The 19,582-nt window shown below is 42.4% G+C and overlaps 1 protein-coding gene across 3 annotated transcripts in view; it reads left to right on the top strand.

Moving 5' to 3' along the window:
* MFSD2A (MFSD2 lysolipid transporter A, lysophospholipid) overlaps positions 1-11,107 on the top strand; it is a 99,371-nt gene extending 88,264 nt beyond the window's left edge. For all 3 annotated transcript variants that reach the window (XM_056556623.1, XM_056556622.1, XM_056556621.1), the window contains exons 9-14: positions 5,505-5,588; positions 6,015-6,098; positions 6,335-6,447; positions 7,186-7,329; positions 8,356-8,532; positions 9,755-11,107. In XM_056556623.1, the coding sequence (XP_056412598.1) occupies positions 5,505-5,588; positions 6,015-6,098; positions 6,335-6,447; positions 7,186-7,329; positions 8,356-8,532; positions 9,755-9,809 (657 nt within the window). In that variant the 3' untranslated portion in view covers positions 9,810-11,107. The remainder of the gene's footprint in view (positions 1-5,504; positions 5,589-6,014; positions 6,099-6,334; positions 6,448-7,185; positions 7,330-8,355; positions 8,533-9,754) is intronic.
* Positions 11,108-19,582: the final 8,475 nt, after the last annotated feature.

The following is a 19,582-nucleotide window of genomic DNA, read 5'->3' as shown; positions in this document are numbered from 1 at the left end:
GACAGCTTCCACTACTAAGCCTGTCAAGTAAATAAAAAAAAAAATTTAAAACACGTTTTAAAATAAATTTTATTCCCAAAAAAAACAATGAGCCCTTGTTAATCATTTTATTAACATTAAACAGAAAGAAGAAAAAAAAACTCTGGTAATCGACGCAGTCCACAGGATACACGGATCTGAAATGAGAAAAAACACAACACCCGCGCATCTCCTGTGCCGCACGACTACAATTCCTAGCATGCCCTTACAGTAAGGAAATATTGGAAGTTGTAGTTGTGGGGCAGGTGACAAGCTAGTCATCCGCCACACAACATGCTGGGAGTTGTAGTCGTGCAATCCAGGGAAGCGAGCAGTAATGCGCTCCGCTCCCTGGCCGGGGTGATAAGAAAATCACTGTAATTTCATATTTCCCTCCGGATCCTTTGACACGGGACACGGAGGGAAATTTGAAATTACAGTAAAGTCTGCGGCGCCGTGGTAAGGAGCCCGGGCTGACATAACACTGCAGCCGCCCGGGACTCCCACAGCCGGGCCTGGAGATGTGCTGAGGGATGGCAGGGACGGCCCCTACACATCTCCCTGCCCGGCTGCGGGAATCTGCAGAGTGATGACAGCCCAGGCTCCATTTAACATATAACGGAGCCGCTGAGTTTGTAGTCCCTACTGTAGGATCAAATTTCTCGCCTGGTCCAGTCATTGGCTGCTCAGTCCTGGCCAATCAGCCAGTGGGAAATATGAAATTACAGTAGGGGATATAGAAACTCCAAGGTGCCGAGGTATGTTAAAAGGAGCCCGGGCTGGCATCACTCTGCAGCCGCCAGGCTCCGTCTGATTCAAACCCCGCTACCCTCACTAAATGCTGGGGGCACTGCTTTACATCCCCACCCGCCCGTGCTGCACATCTCCTGCCTGCTACAAGTATACAACTCCCAGCATGCCCTCACTGTATGGGAATGCTGGTAGTTCTAGTCTTGCAACAGATGGTAGACAGATGGTAGATGTTCAGCGTGGGCGGGTGGAAGACAAGGGGAGGATGTAAAGCAGTGTCCCCGTCATTAAGTTTGGGTAGCGGGGTAAGAATCAGACGGAGACTGGGGCGGCTGCAGAGTGATGCCAGCGCAGGCTCCTTTGTACAGTTGTAATATCATATTTATCACTGGAGGTGTGATCAATGCTTCCAGCCAGAAATATAAAATCTGCTCTCCAAAGCCGTTTTGTAAGACCGCTCCCGTCTGGCTTACATTTACACTGTTTTGGAGGGCTTGCGACTTTTGGTGCGATTATCGCACTTGATAGATCCCTGACCACTGCAAAGTGAAAAAGAAAATTTACTTTCGTAGGCTCTTTTTTTGTAGCCTTTTGCTTACATCCGAAAGTTGCACAAAAATTTGCTTAGGTGCTAATGTGACTTTTTGTGCAACTTTTGTAAGCTAAAAAGAGCTCTAAATCCCTTGATAAATGTCCCTTAATGTGTATGGGTACAGCCTGTGACCACCTTACTATGGGGGAGATTTATCAAAAACGGTCCAGAGGAAAAGTTGCCCAGTTGCCCATAGCAACCAATCAGATCACTTCTTTCATTTTGCAGAGGCCTTGTTAAAAATGAAAGAAGCATGCTGATTGGTTGCTATGGTCAACTGGGCCACTTTTCCTCTGGACAGGTTTTGATAAATCTCCCTCTGTCTGCTGGATCTATCATGCTCAATTGTGTTTATGGCAGGAGAGAAGTGGTGTCAGGTAGCTGCTTATTCACCATTCTTAAAGGGGTACTCCACTGGAAAACATTATTTTTTTAAATCAATTGGTGCCATAAAGTTAAACAGATTTGTAAATTACTTCTATTTAAAGGGATACTCCGCCCCTAGACACCTCATCCCTTATCCAAAGGATAGGGGATAAGATGTCTGATCGCGGGAGTCCCGCCGCTGGGGACCCCTGCATTCTACCATGTGGCACCCACCTGTAACGGCTTCCGGAACAGCTGTCACGCCCCCTCCCATAGACTTGCATTGAGGTGGCGCGGTGTGACGTCACATGGGGGCGGAGTTGTGACATCACGATCTTCCGTCCCCGTGGTCGAGATGGTATTAGCCTGAGGGTCTCCAGCGGTTCCGGAAGCTGTTATAGGTGGGTGCCGCATGGTAGAATGCGGAGTCCCCAGCGGTGGGACCCTCCGCGATCTGACATCTTATTCCCTATCCTTTGGATAGGGGATAAGATGTCTAGGGGCGGAGTACCCCTTTAAAAATCTTCCACAGGAAGTTCTTTTCTTCTCTCTGACCACAGTGCTCTCAGATGACCCCTCTGTCCATTTTAGGAACTATCCAGAGTAGAAGAAAATCCCCATAGAAAACCTCTCCTGCTCTGGACAGTTCCTGACATGGACAGAGGTGTCAGAAGAGAACATTGTGGTCAGACAGAAAGGAAATTCAAAAAGAAAAGAACTTCATTTGGAGGATATAGCAGCTAAGTACTGGATTTAATAGAAGTAATAACACAATTTCTGACACCTGTTGATTTTAAGAAATGCATGTTTTCCAGTGGAATACCCCTTAAGCATTAAAATGCTTAGCTTATCTGTTTGTAGAGGAAGAGGAAGGAAGTTGTTGGTTGAAGACTACATGTAATAAAGTGTATGGCTAGCCTAAAGGTTACCTATCATTTTATAACCTTGATATGCCATAGTGACAAGTGGCGGTAGTGCTCAGTCTCTACTCAGCATGCTCACCTCTCCAAATACTTGGTCACAGCACTTGACTGAACACATTTACCCCTTCGTTTTAGTCTTGGCACCACGACCCCTACTGTGACATAAGATACTTTAAAGTTATTGGTACCCTTTACCAGCTTAAAGTATACAAAATGGCATTGTGATTTTACCTTTACTTTTAACACTATACCTCTACTCGTAACTACTACTTGTAACTAACCCAACAGAAGCCCTTTTATGAATTATTTTTGTTAGCTGGAGCTGATCTACACATATTAACCTTTTGATGACCAAGCAGTCTACTTTGTTTTTTTTCATTGTCTCCTTCTCCTTGCAGGGCCATAACTTTATTTTCTGTCGACATACACATATGACGGCTTTTTTTTATTTTTTTTTTTTGCTTGCTGCTTGTACTTTCTATTGGCACTATTTTGGGGTGTATATGACTTTGACAGCTTTCTTTTCTTTGTTTTAAAGGTATACTAAAAATACAGCATTTCTGGCATAGTTTGTTTTTTCATAGCATTCACCATGTGGGATAAATAACTTTAAAGTTCAAGTGGTCACGGTTAGTCCCACATGGGGGACATCAAATGGAATCTCCCAATCACTGATATAATACATGGCAGTGCAATGTATAATCTTGTCAACATAAAGCTGACAGGTGACCTATCTGACACTGCTGGAGGCACAACTGACTAACCTGGGGGCTTTTATTAGGCTTCCTGCTGCCATGGAAACCCATCCATGTTTCAGAGATTGTGTTGCCCAGGTGCCAATGAGGTGATGGATGCCAATAAACCACTTAAATGCTGTAATCACAATTGGACTACAGCATCTAAAGGGTTAAACAACAAGGATCACATTTTTTTTCTGCTCCTGATAGTTAGAGTAGGGGATCTGCTGTCATGCAGCAGCTGAGCCCCCATGATTTAGAGCACACAAGACCAGTGCTGCATACTTTTTCCCTGGTTACAAAAGCCATATTGTGGTTATTAAGGGGTTAAAACCCTGCAGCTCTGATCCAGCATTGTATGCAATTTTACATAGTCTTGTAAGTGAAAGTTATAAATGGCACACATTTGGCCCTGTTCTGATAGCTTGCAGCAGTTTGCAGGTTTACTGTTCCATTTATGTCAGAACTCTTGCTTAGTTTGCCTCAAAATATAGCTGTAATGCTTTATACCACATTTGATACATGTTTTAGACACTTTATGTTCCTTGCCCAACAAGGGGTGTTACTTGGTGAAAAAGGAGTGTAGTTTCACAGAAAAGGCATGCAATATTTCTCCCGCTACTACCTCCCGTCCCTAAATAACTTGCGTTATGAATGACGGACGAGAACGGGTTAAAACGTGTATTAGAACAATCCCATAGACTATAATGGGATTTACTAACATAAGTTAGGGCTTTTCTACTGCCCATTTTACCCCGCAATCGCCCGCAATTTTATAATGTGTTATACAACGGGTCCTGTTCATAGTGTGAAAGGAGCCTTAGACAGCAGTGTCTACAGATTTATCATAGAAGTTAGATACATCTGTGAGCATCTTTTGACTTCCTGGTCTGTTTACTCTGAATATTATGCAGGATTAGTAAATCTGCTCCAGTGTGTCAGTATAATGTGTTGCCTTGATTCCTTTCTATATAGGTGATTGCCTAGACTGAATAGCAAACTGTTAGGTAGACATCAGATTTGTAGCTTACATTTCTGCGACTCTTCCTTTCACATGAATGGGGCATGCAGAAATCGAATGCACTTTCTGTGAACAGACTTCATTCAGATAAATATAACTGGTTTTCCAGTTGCAGAAATGTTTCCAACAAATCTGCTGCATGCGTATGTACCCTTAGGTCTTCAACCTCTACATGGAAAAATAAATGTTTCTAGTAAGTTGAAATTACACAAGAAACAAAAAATACTGAAGTATAGATAGATGTGCAAAGTTGTATACCATGTTTGAGGAAGAGTTATCTAGTTTTAAAATAAGACTCTGCCTGTCACTATGTCTGCTGGATCGAACATGCAAAGCACCACAAGAATGATCCAGTGATCATACATGTTGCCCTCTTAGCACGGTTGTTGAGGCAATTGTTCAGAGAGTATTGTGCAGTGTAAATAAGCCCTTAGTCAACTGATTGTAAAGTGTAATATTGACTATGTAAAATACCTCCTAAAATAGTAACTCTGCTGATGGTTCGGCAGCAGGATACCTGTTTAAGTTTCACGACAACTTAGTAGCTCGAGACTACAGCAAGCCATATTCAGATTTACCGCAAGTCCCATGCACTTCCTGCACATTTAAACAGGTATCCTTCTGCAGCACCATCACTGGAGGTACTATTAAAGTTTTGTATTATTTGCACTTTGAAGGTAGTTGGCGATGATGATTAGGTCTGTATAGCATTCACTGTTAGAACTGATTTGTTATAGAACTTGTTACATTTGTTGTATACGGAATAAGGTGCCATAACTGAAAATGGATTTTAATGGTGCTCTGTAGAACATGCAGACGCCCCTCTGGATTGCTGACATTACTGTTCAGATTCTGTCCCCAAGTGCTGATCTCAGGAGTTTGGCTGCAGGCAGGCGTGTGTTAGTTTACATACTGCCTTGTGTACATACAGCCTGCCATCATGATTTATGTGTATTCTAGAATGTCAGCACTCCTAAATTCTCATTTGCGACCAATACCAATTTGTTATGGCAGCACATATATGTAAGGTTGTACAAGGCTTAAGAAGTACATGTGACACCCAGAGGTAACCTTTCATTTGTTCTTTCTGTTTTAAGCTTGTGGAAGGAAACTTTGCCCTATTTTTGAAATATACCCTAAAACACCGCAAGCACTTTCAGAATATCCTGCTTGTCATAATGGTGAGTATGTCAGAAGCATTATATAACTGTTACAGGATCCTGTTTGGCCAGAATCCAGGCTATGTGCCATGTAGTTTAATGTCACAGGATGTAAATGCATTTCTGTATGTTACATTTTAGCCATAGTTGTTAATGCTGTTTGAAATGCTAAATGACATTCAAAGCCAAGCACACACAGACACTTTTGTCCTGCCGGGGCCAAGACAGAAGGCTATTGTAAGCAGGCAAACATAACATTTATGCCTGTGTCCGTCCTTCCTTAACTTCATGTCAGATGGGGGAAGCGTGGGTGCATTCTCACTATGTCAAAGCAATATTACTTTTTCTCTTACTCAAATAAAACCAAACACAGTGTACGTATGTTGGTCATTGATATGTTATTTCACTCATTCATTTGTGTATTTTTGTTTTCCTTTGACCCCCCAGGTTTCTGCTACATTAACAGTGCCATTCTGGCAGTGGTTCTTGACTCGGTTTGGAAAGAAAACTGCTGTCTATTTTGGGATATCGGTGAGTAAAAGTAGAGTAATGTAATCTATCCAGCAGCAGTATGGAAGAAGTGAGCTTATACTTGGCAGAGATGATGAAAGTTCAGTCTTTTTTAATGCTGAACTTTTGACGCCCTCTACTGGTCTCTTAGAGAATTAGGGAGGATACAGACCTACAAGCTCCTAATGTGTCTTCTTGGTTCAAGGGTATGTTACTAAATGTTAACTTCTGTTGTTTTTTTTCTTATTCAATTACAGTCTGTTGTCCCGTTCCTTATTGTTTCCAGCGTGGTGCAGATCAATCTCATCCTAACCTATATTGTTGCCATAGCTGCTGGACTCAGTGTAGCAGCTGCATTTCTCCTGCCATGGTGAGAACACTTTGTTTTGAACTTTTTAAGTAAAAAAAAAATTTCCACAAAACGTAAATGTAACCTTGCTTTTGTAAGGTTTGGATTACAATATAGTGTTGTAACATTGTGCATATGCTGTGTGCTCCCCAAGTAGTAATAGCTAGCTGATGCCAGGTTATGGCGTATGAACAGCATGCCATACTCTTCTCCTCTAATATGCTAGAACTATGTGGAAGAGAAGGGGAATATATGTATAGATGTAAAAAAAAAAGATTCTTAACAAACTTTTTAGGTGGGTTAAAGTGTTCAGAAGAAGCTTCAGCATTCCCTATAACCATGAAAGTTAATCCAGCACTTACATAACCTATGTCTCTATCGCAGGAGCATTTCAAAAGCAACAATATGGAACCTGCTTACCTGTTACTTATATTACTTATATGGGATGAAATGTACAAGATCAGTGAGCAAGGCCATGCTTGCCTATGGAAGGGCACACACACTAGTTTCCATATTTGCTTTGTGAGAGCTATGCTTTGTATACAAGGTGTTGTAATTTAGTCTGAAGCAGAATAAACGACACTTTTTAAAATACAATGCAGTATGATGTATTGCTTATTAACATATCTTCCCAAAGTCACCAGTTTCAGCCACTAGTGACATGATACAACCTATATTGGCAGGAAAACTTATTATAATGTACTTTCCTACGAACTTTTTGGATGCATAATCTAATGTGTGTCTTTCAATGTCTGTTAGGTCCATGCTTCCAGATGTTATTGATGACTTTGTTTTGAAGAATCCAGATTCTCCTGGACATGAAGCCATTTTCTTTTCATTTTATGTTTTCTTTACCAAATTTGCCTCCGGAGTATCATTGGGGATTTCTACACTTAGCCTGGAGTAAGTATGCGGAGCCTATAGTGTGACAAAATGAAGAGTTGTTAGATATGTGGGGAAGCTGCTACACTAAATGTAGGAATCTGGTGGTGCAACATCTAAAAAATTTGCCCAGTGAAGAATTTGCCTCAGTACATTGCTGTACTCTGTACCTATTGGTTCCCGCTCACAGTGGCTTCTGATGGAAAAATTTTTTAAATAACTTGACTAATGTGGCTTTTAAATGTCACCACAGAGCCACATCCACCCACTACCCCTTTAATCTGTCATTCTTATCTTTTTGTACTTTATACTGGCATGCAGCAAAAACCTTTCAAATGATATGACCTAAAGCAAAAGCTGCATTGCTTACCTTTGTTGTACTTGCTCAGGTTGCCTTAGAAATTGATCAGTTGGTTTGAGCCAAAACAGTTTTTGGCTTCTCTTACCCAACAGCAGAGCAAATTGTAACATGTATACGGTCATCTTCACCGTTGACTTGCACTACATGGGGAAAAATCCTTTCTGACTGGATTAGCTTAAGTGCAGGAGTGAGCTGTGTAAGGAGTAAAACTATTATGCACTCCTCAGTTACTTAAAGGAAATCTGTCATCAGTGTCACCTGCAATAACCTGGTACAGACAGGTAGTGCAGGTGACACTGATGACAATGGTACTTACCTTGTCCCGTTCCGTGCTGTCGTTCTCTGGCTATCCTCTCCGGTATCTTCAGCTCCGGGCATGAGCAGAGCTTAATGCTTAGTGACGTCACCGCTGCTGTTCTCTGCTGGGTCCCGCTGCTAGCAAACACCAGTGGTGATGTCACTAAGCTCCACCCATGCTCCAAGTCAGGCCCGGAGCTGAAGATACCTGAGAGGATTGCCGGAGAACCACAGCATGGAACTGGACAAGAACCGTTGTCATTAGTGTCACCTGCACTACCTGTCTGTACCGACAGTGCAAGTGACACTGATGTCAGATTTCCTTTTACCTTTCCTGCTAGGTTGAGATTTACTGGAAGTATATTCACCCAATCCCCTCTTCAATCTAGTTTTGCAGGCTATCAGACTGGCCACTGTGATCAAAAAGAATTTGTGAATGTGACTCTGAAGTTGCTGGTGTGTGCTGTTCCCATACTCATGATATGTATTGGGCTCCTACTCTTTAAACTGTATCCTATTGATGAAGAAAAGAGGAAAGAGAACAAGAAAGCTCTACAGCTCCTCAGGTAAGATCATTTATCTGTATGCCTAAGATTCTACGTATATGTATAACAAAGCAGTGTAAACCAGTACTATTTATGTATATGATACACAAACACACACACACACATTGTGGGAGACTTATTAGAACTAGTGCAAACAGAAAATACAGCTTTTATTTTACTTAAATAAGAGTGTGTTTTTCTTTTTCTTTTTTTTTGTTTCTATAGCCTATGCATTATGTAGAAAATGGATATGCTGCATCTACCCATACGTGTAAACCACTTGTATTAAAGCTAATAAGAGCTACTGAAAATATCATGCAATTGTTACATAGCAGTATCTTTTAAAGGGAATCTCACATTAAACAAGCAGTCTGAGCTGCCAGCAGGAAGAGCTGAGTAGATTATATATCAAGGTTTTGGGAAAGGATTTACATTTGAGTTCAAAAGTTTGTATACCCTTGTAGAATTTATAATATACAAACCATTTTTAAAGGGGATCTGTATTTAACTGTAGGTTATAACCGAATGCATTAATCATAAAGCAAAACATGTCTCCCATGTGCAGCTTTCCTGCAGAAGAATGCATATTGTTTGCCAGTATTTTCTGATACCTTACTGCATTCATCTTGCTGTCAATGTTGACAAGGTTCCCTGTGCCTTTGGAAATGACCCCCCCACCCCAAACATTAGTGCTGTACTCTTGCATTTCTGACACTCTCATAAAGAATGAATGGAGCACAAGCCGTTTTCTGGGGGCTGGGGTCCTGTTATGGAGATTTCGGGGGATCCCTGTGGTCAGATACAGCGATCGGATATGAGAGTGCCAGGGACTATTTAAAGTATTCAGACTAGATTGACCGAATGGTTTTTATCTTCCAACACATTCTGTTTCTTACTGGACAACCCCTCTGAATAATCAATCTGCTCAGCTCCTTTTACTCTAACTTTTCATGTCCAGTAATAATATTGCTGAGCGCAGTGCTGCAGCATATCACCTCATGTGTTGCCTGCTCGCTGCCTCCTTACAGCATTGTTCTCATTGGTGTGGTCCTCTGCAGTGTCGGAGCTCATATGGTGAGGGATATGCCCCAAGGTGTGGGGCACAGTGAGAGCAGGATAAAGGGATGTGTACATAAAATTTAGGAGGGAATGACATATACTCTCGGTCACAGATCTCCATGTACAGTTTTTGTATTTTAACGCTTCTTTATTTATGACACATTCTATGTTTCTATGTTTACAGAGAAAATGACCGGGACTCTGATTCAGACTCCATAGAGCTTGCAAGCAATGTATGACCCAGGCAGAATACTTTGCTGAAGTTTACACACAGGAGCTCAAGAGACATTCAGTTTACCCCTATGGGGGTAGGTATCAGCCCATGAATGACTTTTCTGCGCTGTGGAGATGAGAACCATGTCATCTTTTGGGGGCATGTCCCTGCTCCCTGGTGCTATCTGTGCTTGGCACACACTGAATGCTGCAATCCTACTGAAAATTGCACTAACATAGGGTAAACTTTATTAACTGTAAATTTGCAGAATGATTTTGTATATAAGGACTTCATCACCATGTGGGGAACAGAAAAAGTAATTAATTATTTCTATTCTATTGTATTGTACATTTGACCCCTAAGTTATAAAATCTCAGCAGGCAGTGGATGCCTGCCAAACCTTGAGATTCAGTAATGTATGTACAGAGATTTGGGTGTTTGGTTCCTAATAAATGTATATAATATGTTATGTGTGTCTGTTGCCGTGTAGAGAGATGTAAGTAATGTATATGCAACCAAAATGTGCTGACCAATAGACCTAATGTGGCATATTTATAAAGATACCAGCATCATGCACAGTGACTTTTTTTTACATGCTTGTCTTTATGTAATTGTGTCAAAAATTGCCAAAATTGTCATTTGGACACAAAACTCATTGATCATGAATGGCCAAATAGTGCCAAGTGTAAGGATGTGCATGTGTGTATATCTGTGATGCATAAAGTTTACTTTACTTTGGTACTTGAGTAGCATAAAAAGCCCTATGACCTTGTCTTTGTTATGGAATATACTCTGTGAATACTTATCGCAAAATAGAATCCCAAAAATGAATGTGCACATCATACTGTACCTCCGGCTGCTAGTCTGCCTTATTCATGAAAAGTGGTGGCTGATCCAACTTCCACTTATATAGGGAACCTTTACTCACCGAAGCCTTTAACAGTATTCGCAGCAGTGGTAATTCCTAATAAAAGGGTTGGCTCATTTAAGAGATGTTCACCTATGTGCATGGGCATCAGTCTTCTTGTCATCCTTATTATATTTTATAGAGCCTGTCTCAGCTGAAAGTGGCTGTCAGAGGTAATATCTTATTGGTTCTACTTGAATTCTGTAATTAGTAGTCCTGGCAGCCAAACTCCTAACATTGTAATCCAGGTTACAGAGTAAACTGCATGTGTATGTTGTATAATTTTGTTGGTTCTCTAAAGCTGTGTTTCCCAACCAGTGTGCCTCCAGCTGTGGCAAAACTACAACTCCCAGCATGCCCGGACAGCCAAAGGCTGTCCGGGCATGTTGGGAGTTGTAGTTTTGCCACAGCTGGAGGCACACTGGTTGGGAAACAATGCTCTAAAGTACAAGAAGCAAAAGGCACAAGGAAGAAAATGTGACTTCTTGTAATTTCGGCATATAAAAGCACTTCATCAGAACGATGAACCTACCTTTGTAAACTATGGAAATGTTTATATTAAATATGTTACTACAGATGTGCATAGTTTTTTGTATTCCTGCAGTGTGATAGATCTGTGAATGTAAACCATGTAGCGATGTATATAATACAGTATTTCAGAAACCACAGGTATGTGCGTTTTACTGAAAAGTGGGTTTGCAGGTTGTGAATATGACATTCATTAATTTCACCTTAAGTGTGAAAACTCTGCGGGAGGAAAGTAAAAGAGCACAAAGGGGCTTATTGAGTCAAAATGACTTACTGCACAATAGATTAAAACTGTTTTTAATAAAGAGGTTTAAAGTGCTTAGAAATCCAAAAGAATAAGTTTAACTAAAAACCATATTGTTGAGGGTTGGTTCACCAAGGGCATATATGTGACTGCTGTCTGCTGCAGCATTATATTGCAGAACACAGCAGCTAGATGTTGTTACTGTATATGGGGAATGATTTCCACTACAACGCAGTAAATCTCAGAATGCTCTGACCCTGCTGCTATTTTGGACAGTTTTTACCCAACTACTTTAATGGATAAATATGTAAACCTTGAGTGTGTGTTATACACGTTGTGCTGCTTGTGTTTATAAAATGAAAGCTGTTTAAACTGGGGGGTATGTAACTTTCTGCTTCATTAAATGGGTATTCCAGGCAAAAACTTTTTTATATAGACCAACTGGCTCCAGAAAGTTGAACAGATTTGTAAATTACTTCTATTAAAAAATCTTAATCCTTTCAGTACTTATGAGCTTCTGAAGTTAAGGTTGTTCTTTTCTGTCTAAGTGCTCTCTGATGACACGTGTCTCGGGAACCGCACAGTTTAGAAGAGGTTAGCTATGGGGATTTGCTTCTAAACTGGGCGTTTCCCGAGACAGGTGTCATCAGAGAGCACTTAGACAGAAAAGAACAACCTTAACTTCAGAAGCTCATAAGTACTGAAAGGATTAAGATTTTATAATAGAAGTAATTTACAAATATGTTTAACTTTCTGGAGCCAGTTGATATATATATAAAAAAAAAGTTTTTGCCTGGAATAACCTTTTAAATCTACAGGTCATCCCAGTGTGCTTCACCTCTATAAACAGCCTGTCTGTACAGTGTATTTCTAGTTCTTTAAACAGTGTCCACCTACTTCCATATGCCTAGCTGTGTGAATTACATCTCACCATTGTATTCCATTATTATGTAATTGTTTGAGAACCCTTTGCAAGGTGACACCATTTTCTCCTGCAACCTCTCTTCTGCCTATTCTAATACTGCACAAAAAAATTACTCAACTCCTACGTTGTAAGACCAACGCCCTCTTCTCCTGTAAAACACATGGAAAAGTGGCATGTCATTAGTGTAGAAGGTGACCACACCAGTCTCCATGAGAGCATTGTTTTCTGTGGCAGCAGAATCTGTTAGGCTGGGTTCACACTACGTTTTTCAACTACGGTTCCCGCATACATTTTCATTAGTGAAAACGTATGGAACGGTATTGAAAACGGTATACATAGGCAAAGCATTGCAAACCGTATGCACCCTGATGCATACGGTTGCGTACGGTTTGCTTGCAATACGGTTTTTAGCAGTACTCCAAACCGTGTTCAACCACGGTTTTGACTCCAGTTTTAAAACCGTATTGCACCGCATACCTTTTTTTTAACATGGACGTCAATGGGAAACGCACATGTATACGGTTCCATACGGCGAAACCGTATGCGCATTTGCATCCTAAAGACCCCTCCCATTAAAAATGGACAGAATTTTCTAAAACGTATGGGTTTTTTAAAGAATAAAAACGGACGGCACAGTATGCACTTTTAAAAACAGTATACTGTTTAAAAACGCATACGGTTTACTTTTTCCCATACTGTTCCATCCGTTTTTTTCCCCATACGGTGTGGGAACCGTAGTTGAAAAACGTAGTGTGAACCCAGCCTTACTATGGCAGAGACCTGAAGTAAAGCTGTCGGCTGAATGTTTGTTTGACAGACAGCTCTCTCGATCCACCCATACACATGAACGGCCAAATATAGGACCTCTCTGGTATCAGCTTGTCTGTCCAAGATCAGGTTAGGCATTTGAAATCCACCATACCAGACCCTTCTCTTTTCCGGCAATATCTGTCGGGTAAGTTGGGAAGCAGTTACATAAACTTTTGAGTCAGCTGAATCTAAACAGTGCCACTTATGTCTGTGGACTATTTCTGGTATTACAGGTCAGCCAGTGTTTTTTAGAATAGAGCAACTACAATAGCAATTTTCAATGGGGTTTTCTTTCATACCATCTTACTATTAAAAATAAATGTTCTCCCCTTTTAAATAAGGAACAGGCTTTAAGGGGTATTGATGTCCACTTCAGTCATAATCCATACTGTTCAGTGTAGTGATGATAGAAGATTGTCTCTTACTAAATAGAATAGGAATATTAAAGTAGTAGATGTGTTACTGGTCTCCATTATATACAATTCTTCAGGCCAGTGGTCCCCTGCACTTATCTATTTTGGAGGACCACCATGTGTAAGATGAACTAGAGTGAGTTGTTGTGTTTTGTATACATAGTGGTACATTTGTAATACATACCATATTACTAGCGCTCAGGTATGCAATAAACAATTAACTTATAAGGGCTATCTGCATAACTTTATGACCATGACCTGACTAGTGTTCCTTTTTTATTGCTTTGTTTCCTTTATGGCCCCTAAAACATTTATGTTGTATTTATAACTGTGCCCGACTTTAATATTATGTTAATTCTCTAGTTTTTTTTTAATTGTAGTAAATTATGCTTTGTCTACCAAAGTGAACATGTTATGTGAATTAAATGCATTGTGTATTATACATATATGTCCTGGAGCGGATAATTTAACTGTGTGTGTCCTTGACAATGAGTCTCAGGCCATGAAAATATTAAACTGAGACTGTTCTGTGATTTTGAAATAAATCCAAACTGTATTTAAAAAGAAAGGGTTGAGTGTATTTATCTACCATCTGAATACATAATACATGACTCCAATGCATGTACTCCAAACCTCTTTTGGGGGAATTTACTAAGGTCAGCATTTCATATCCCTTAAAAGGGTACCCCATTACTTTAATCCCTTAAAGGGGTACTCCGCTGTAAACATCTTATCCCCCTATCCAAAAGATAGGGTTATAGGATGTTAGATCGTGGGGGTCCTGCCGCTGGATAGGGGATAAGATGTTAGATCGTGGGGGTCCTGCTGCTGGATAGGGGATAAGATGTTAGATCTTGGGGGTCCTGCTGCTGGATAGGGGATAAGATGTTAGATCTTGGGGGTCCTGCTGCTGGATAGGGGATAAGATGTTAGATCTTGGGGGTCCTGCTGCTGGATAGGGGATAAGATGTTAGATCTTGGGGGTCCTGCGGCTGGATAGGGGATAAGATGTTAGATCGTGGGGGTCCCGCCGCTGGATAGGGGATAAGATGTCAGATCTTGGCGGTCCTGCTGCTGGATAGGGGATAAGATGTTAGATCGTGGGGGACCCCCGCGATCTCAGTGCCGGCAGCGGCAATGCATTCATGTCAATGGGTGGAGGCATAACGGTTATGACATAGCCATCACGCCTCCTCCCATAGAAGTAAATTTAAGTGAATGGTGGGGGCGTGGCAATCGCCAGACATCGGACACGGAGCGAAGTTCGCTCTGTGCGCCAAACGATGGGGTGCAGCGGCGGGACCCCCGCAATCGAACATCTTTTCCCCTATCCTTTTAGATAGGGGATAAGATGTTTGCGGCAGAGTAACCCTTAAAGGACGCCACCTGTTTCTACCTTTTTTAATGACCAAGCCTTTTTTCAAATCCAGCATGTGTCTCTAAGTGGTAATACCTCTGACATGCTTTTACTTAGCATGCTACCTTTTTAATCTTTTTTTTTATTACACGATTTGGACCAAAATTTGTGTTTTTTGCAGGATTTTTTGGTTGTTGTTTCACAGATTGCTCACCTGCTCTATTTCACCTTGGGAGAGTATTTTGTGTTCTTTTTATTTTAGGTATCAGATCAGTGTGGGAAGTCCTGGTGACACTTGTTGCTGACACTTGTTGTCCACCAGGGTACCAATTGTATTGTACAGTTTTGTTTGGCTATGTGGGAGACCGTGGCCCATCTGGTGTTTGCTGCTTTGTAGTTCTTTTGGGGGACCCAGACCATAGCATGGACTTATAACAGCACATTCCCTTTTTAGCCACAGGGGGACCCTGGTATTAAAGGATGATCAGCTTATATTGCCATTAGGAAGTGAGCTAAAGCAAGAAGTGTATTAAAATGGGAAGGGAAATATACAGGGAGGACTAAGGCTGGTTTCACGTATATCTGGCATAGTTTCCCTACAGCAAGCATCGGAAATTTAAATTTGAATGGGACAGTTCACAATCATCCAGCGTCTCAGACGGCACCGGACATGGAAACGCAACTTGCTGCGTTCCCCTGTCCAGCATCCAGAAACAATGGATGCCATACAACTGATGCACGTTGTCATCAGTTGCGTCGAAATCTAGGCTGAGTTCACTTGTGCTGGACATATGTGGACCCAGCCTAATACTTTCCCTTCCTACTGGCTCCACTTCTGGTTTTGGCTCAAAAACTGCAGTGGCAGTTTTGCAAAAAATGCCAGAAAAAAAACCTGTGTGGAAACCTAACCTAATACTGTCTATGTTTAGCCAGTCTGTGTGAGTACCATGCGTTATTTTACCACTGCTGGGCAGTTGGTTCTGTGATACCTTGCCATTTTGTATGGCCCCATCTTGGTAAGTAACATGGCACTGTCTTGCTGTTTATATTCAGCTGCTCTGTGTGAGTTAATTGCATGCTTTACTACTGCTGGGTAGTTGATTGTTTAGTATGTTGCCACTACCTTGTTCTTTGCTGCTGCACTGTTTGGTGCCAGCTTGGTAAGTAATATGACGCTATCATGCTGTTTATATTCAGCTGCTCTGTATGGGCAGTTAGTTGTGTAGTACATTGCCACTAACTTGTATTTTCAGCTGCACTGTTTGGTGCCATCTTATACAGTTTTTGTTGAAAGCTGTTATTTCCAGCAGCTCTGTGTGAGAATATTTGTATGTTTTATTACTGCTATTAACTTTTTTCAGCCGCACTGTCTGATGCCATTTTGCTGCTCCTATGCATGCTTGGTGAGTAACAGCATGGCGCTATCATGCTGTTTTATATTGACTGCTCTTATTTCCAGGTGCTCTGAGAGTATATGTTGCAAGCGTTACCACGGGTGCCCAGTTGGTTGGGTGCTACCTTGCCACTAACTTTCTTTGCAGCTGAACTGTTTGGTGCCATCTTCCATCTGGTGAGTACTTGCTTTATATATTATTAGCTGGGCAGTCAGTTTCCTTGGTGGTTAGTTACTTGAAGGGGGTATTCCGGGCAAAAAACATCTTATAACATCTGATAAGATGTCTGATCACTGGGACTCCCCGCGATCTCCCTGCAGCACCCACATTCTATGCGGGGCTGCGTCTCCAGGCTCGAAAACCTTGGGGTTTCAAGGACTGGAGACGTGACTTAACGCCAAGCCTCCTCATGATGTCAAGCCACGCCCCCTCCTTTCATGTCTATGGGAGGGGGCATGACAGCCACCACGCCTTTTGGATAGGGCAGTGATTCCCATCTGGGGTGCTCCGGCCCACTGGGGTCCCGTTTGGCACTGCCCGGGGTGCCACAGGATTTTGCCGTAAATTATAATTTTTTTTTTTTTTTGCCGCCCCGGCCTGTGCGCCTGTGACTCATGGCGCTGCAGGGGGGGGAAGGAAGCCTGTGTGCGCTTTGGTGTGCGTGCGCACACAGCGTCCCCCTCCCCCCTGCGGCGCAGTGAGTGAGTGCCCTGTTGTTGCCCTGCCGGAGCCCTGAGTCGGTGCCCTGCCGGAAAGAGGGGAAGAATGTGGAAGCTGCGCCGGATTCCTGTGCCGGTGTAGTGAAGAAAATTTGGCTTGTTTAAGGTACTGTACCCTTTCCACCCCCTGTTACCCCTTCTCAAACCTGTCCACCCCCCTGTCCTTTTGTCACCCCTCTTTTATCCCCCTTGTCATCCTTATCCACCCCCTCCCTGTCTCCCATGTCCACTCTCCTGTCATCCATGTCCACCCCTCTGTCACCCCTGTCCATCCCTGTCACCCATGTTCACACCAGTCTACCCCTCTGTCAGCCATATCCACCCCCCTATTTACCCCTCTGCACCTTTTGTAAACCCTGTTCACCACTCTCTCACTCCTGTCCACCCCTCTTCCCTCCCCCTACTCCGTCATCCATGTCCACCTTGGCTGCCCCCTGTCAATCCATGTCACCCATGTTCACCCCCCCCAGTCTACCCAATCACCCATGTTCACACCCCCCCCGTCCACACCCCCAGTCTACCCTCTGTCACCCATGTCCACCCCCCTATTCACCCCTCTGTCCCTTTGTCACCCCTCTTATCCCCCTTGTCATCCTTGTCCACCCTCTTGTCACCCCCTGTCTCTCGTGTCTCCCTACTGTCATCCATGTCTACCTTGGCCAAGCCTCTGTCACCCTATCCATCCCCCCTGTCACCAATGTCCACCCCCTATTCACCCCTCTGTCATTTTGTCACCCCTGTCCACCCCTATTACCACCTTGCCGACGGCCCCCTGTCACCCATGTATACCCCTCTGCACCTAACCTGTCACCCCCTACATCCCCGTGTCACCCATGTACACTCCTCCACACCCCTCTGCCACCCATGTACACTCCTCTGCCACCCATGTACACTTAGCCAAGAGCCATTTATATAGGACTTTAGATAAGTGTTAAAAGAAGGGGTCTAACAAAAGACCAAATATATATCTACAGTACGCAAAGGCGTAACTTATGTACCCCAAAAAATTTATATGAAATACGAATAATTTCAAAAAATATATATTTATAATTTTATTAGATAACAAGACGTTAATCTAAAAAATATGCATAATAGACGGAAAAAAAATACATAATTGGTATAATACACAGGTAATAATTAATGTGTATAAAAATTCATCTCATAATACAACATATAGTTGGAGTAGCAGGATAAAAATGGAAAGGAGGGAAGTCCAGGTATATAGTAGAAGTGCCGTATAATAGATATCGGTCCGATATGGCTGGGTGTGTGTGGCAAATGTAAAACGAAAAATAAAATAAAAAAATATATATTATGTATATGGCAGGTAAATATAGCAAAGAATGCTGCAGTGGAAAGTTAAAAGTGCCAGTGCTCAAAACCAATTCATCATTGCAGACAAAAACATCTGAAGGTGCATAACAATAAAAAGTGAGTAGTGCAACATGCTGACTAACTGGTTTACATAAAGCAAGTGCTGTAGTCAAAAGCAACAAAGGTGTAGTTAGTGTGATAACGGAAAACAGAAAATAGCAGCTTAAATAGAGACACACATATACCGCACTTGCCCCCGATCCCGCTATGGATCTCCGACGCATTTCACCCAGGAGCGGGGTTCCTCGAGTCTGGCTCAGCCAACTGGGCAGGGACATAGAAAAAGGAGTTCCCATAAGTGAGCTGCTTGAAGAAATTGCCACTTTGAAGACGGCGGTAGAGTTCTGTGATTTTCCACTGGATCCAAGTTCTGTGCCAAGAACCTTGCTATCCTAAACTCCGCCAGAAGACTTATTTTTCTTAGACCCTGTCCAAGAGAAGTTTCTTCAAAGATTAATTTTTGTGCCCTCCCGTTCCAGCCTGGTTTTTTAATATGCTCTCAACTAGAGGACATTTTAGCTCCGGTCAAGGAGACTAAAGAACTGAAATTTCCCCTGACAGAAAAGAAGTCCTTTCGTCTATTCAGAGTCAGGAAGTCTTGTTACAAGAAAAGGCCTTTTCAGGAGAGAAGATCCAGTCGTCGCTTCCAGAGCAACAACAGAAGGGGCAAGCAGACGCAATCCAAAAAGCCCAAGTCAGAATTCTGACGCCAGGCCCCAGGACACCATAGGAGGCAGGCTGCTGAGACATCAAGCAGCATGGCAGAAGATTACAACAGACAGTTGGGTCTTGGAAATCATCTCCATCGGTTACAGCCTGAATTTCCTAGAATGTCCGCCAGAGAAATTTCTCCTAAACAGAAACGATGTGGTCATTCAGTCTCTCCTGCAAGATTTTTTGATGAAGGATGCTCTGGAGCCGGTTCCGCTCGATCAACTAGGCCAGGGCGTATACTCCCCGATCAAAGCCGGGCGGCAAATGGAGGCTCATAATCGATTTGCGGTACCTAAATCGCTTTTTAAGAAGAGAAAAATTCTGCATCGACAACTTAAAGCCAGCCACCTATTTACTCCAGAAGGACGACTGGATGATTACCTTAGATCTTATGGACGCTTATCTTCACGTCC

Source organism: Hyla sarda, chromosome 2, assembly GCF_029499605.1.
Source record: "Hyla sarda isolate aHylSar1 chromosome 2, aHylSar1.hap1, whole genome shotgun sequence".
NCBI classification, from domain to species: domain Eukaryota; kingdom Metazoa; phylum Chordata; class Amphibia; order Anura; family Hylidae; genus Hyla; species Hyla sarda.
The sequence above is the reverse complement of the archived record's forward strand: the minus strand, read 5'-3'. Positions and strand labels throughout refer to the sequence as shown.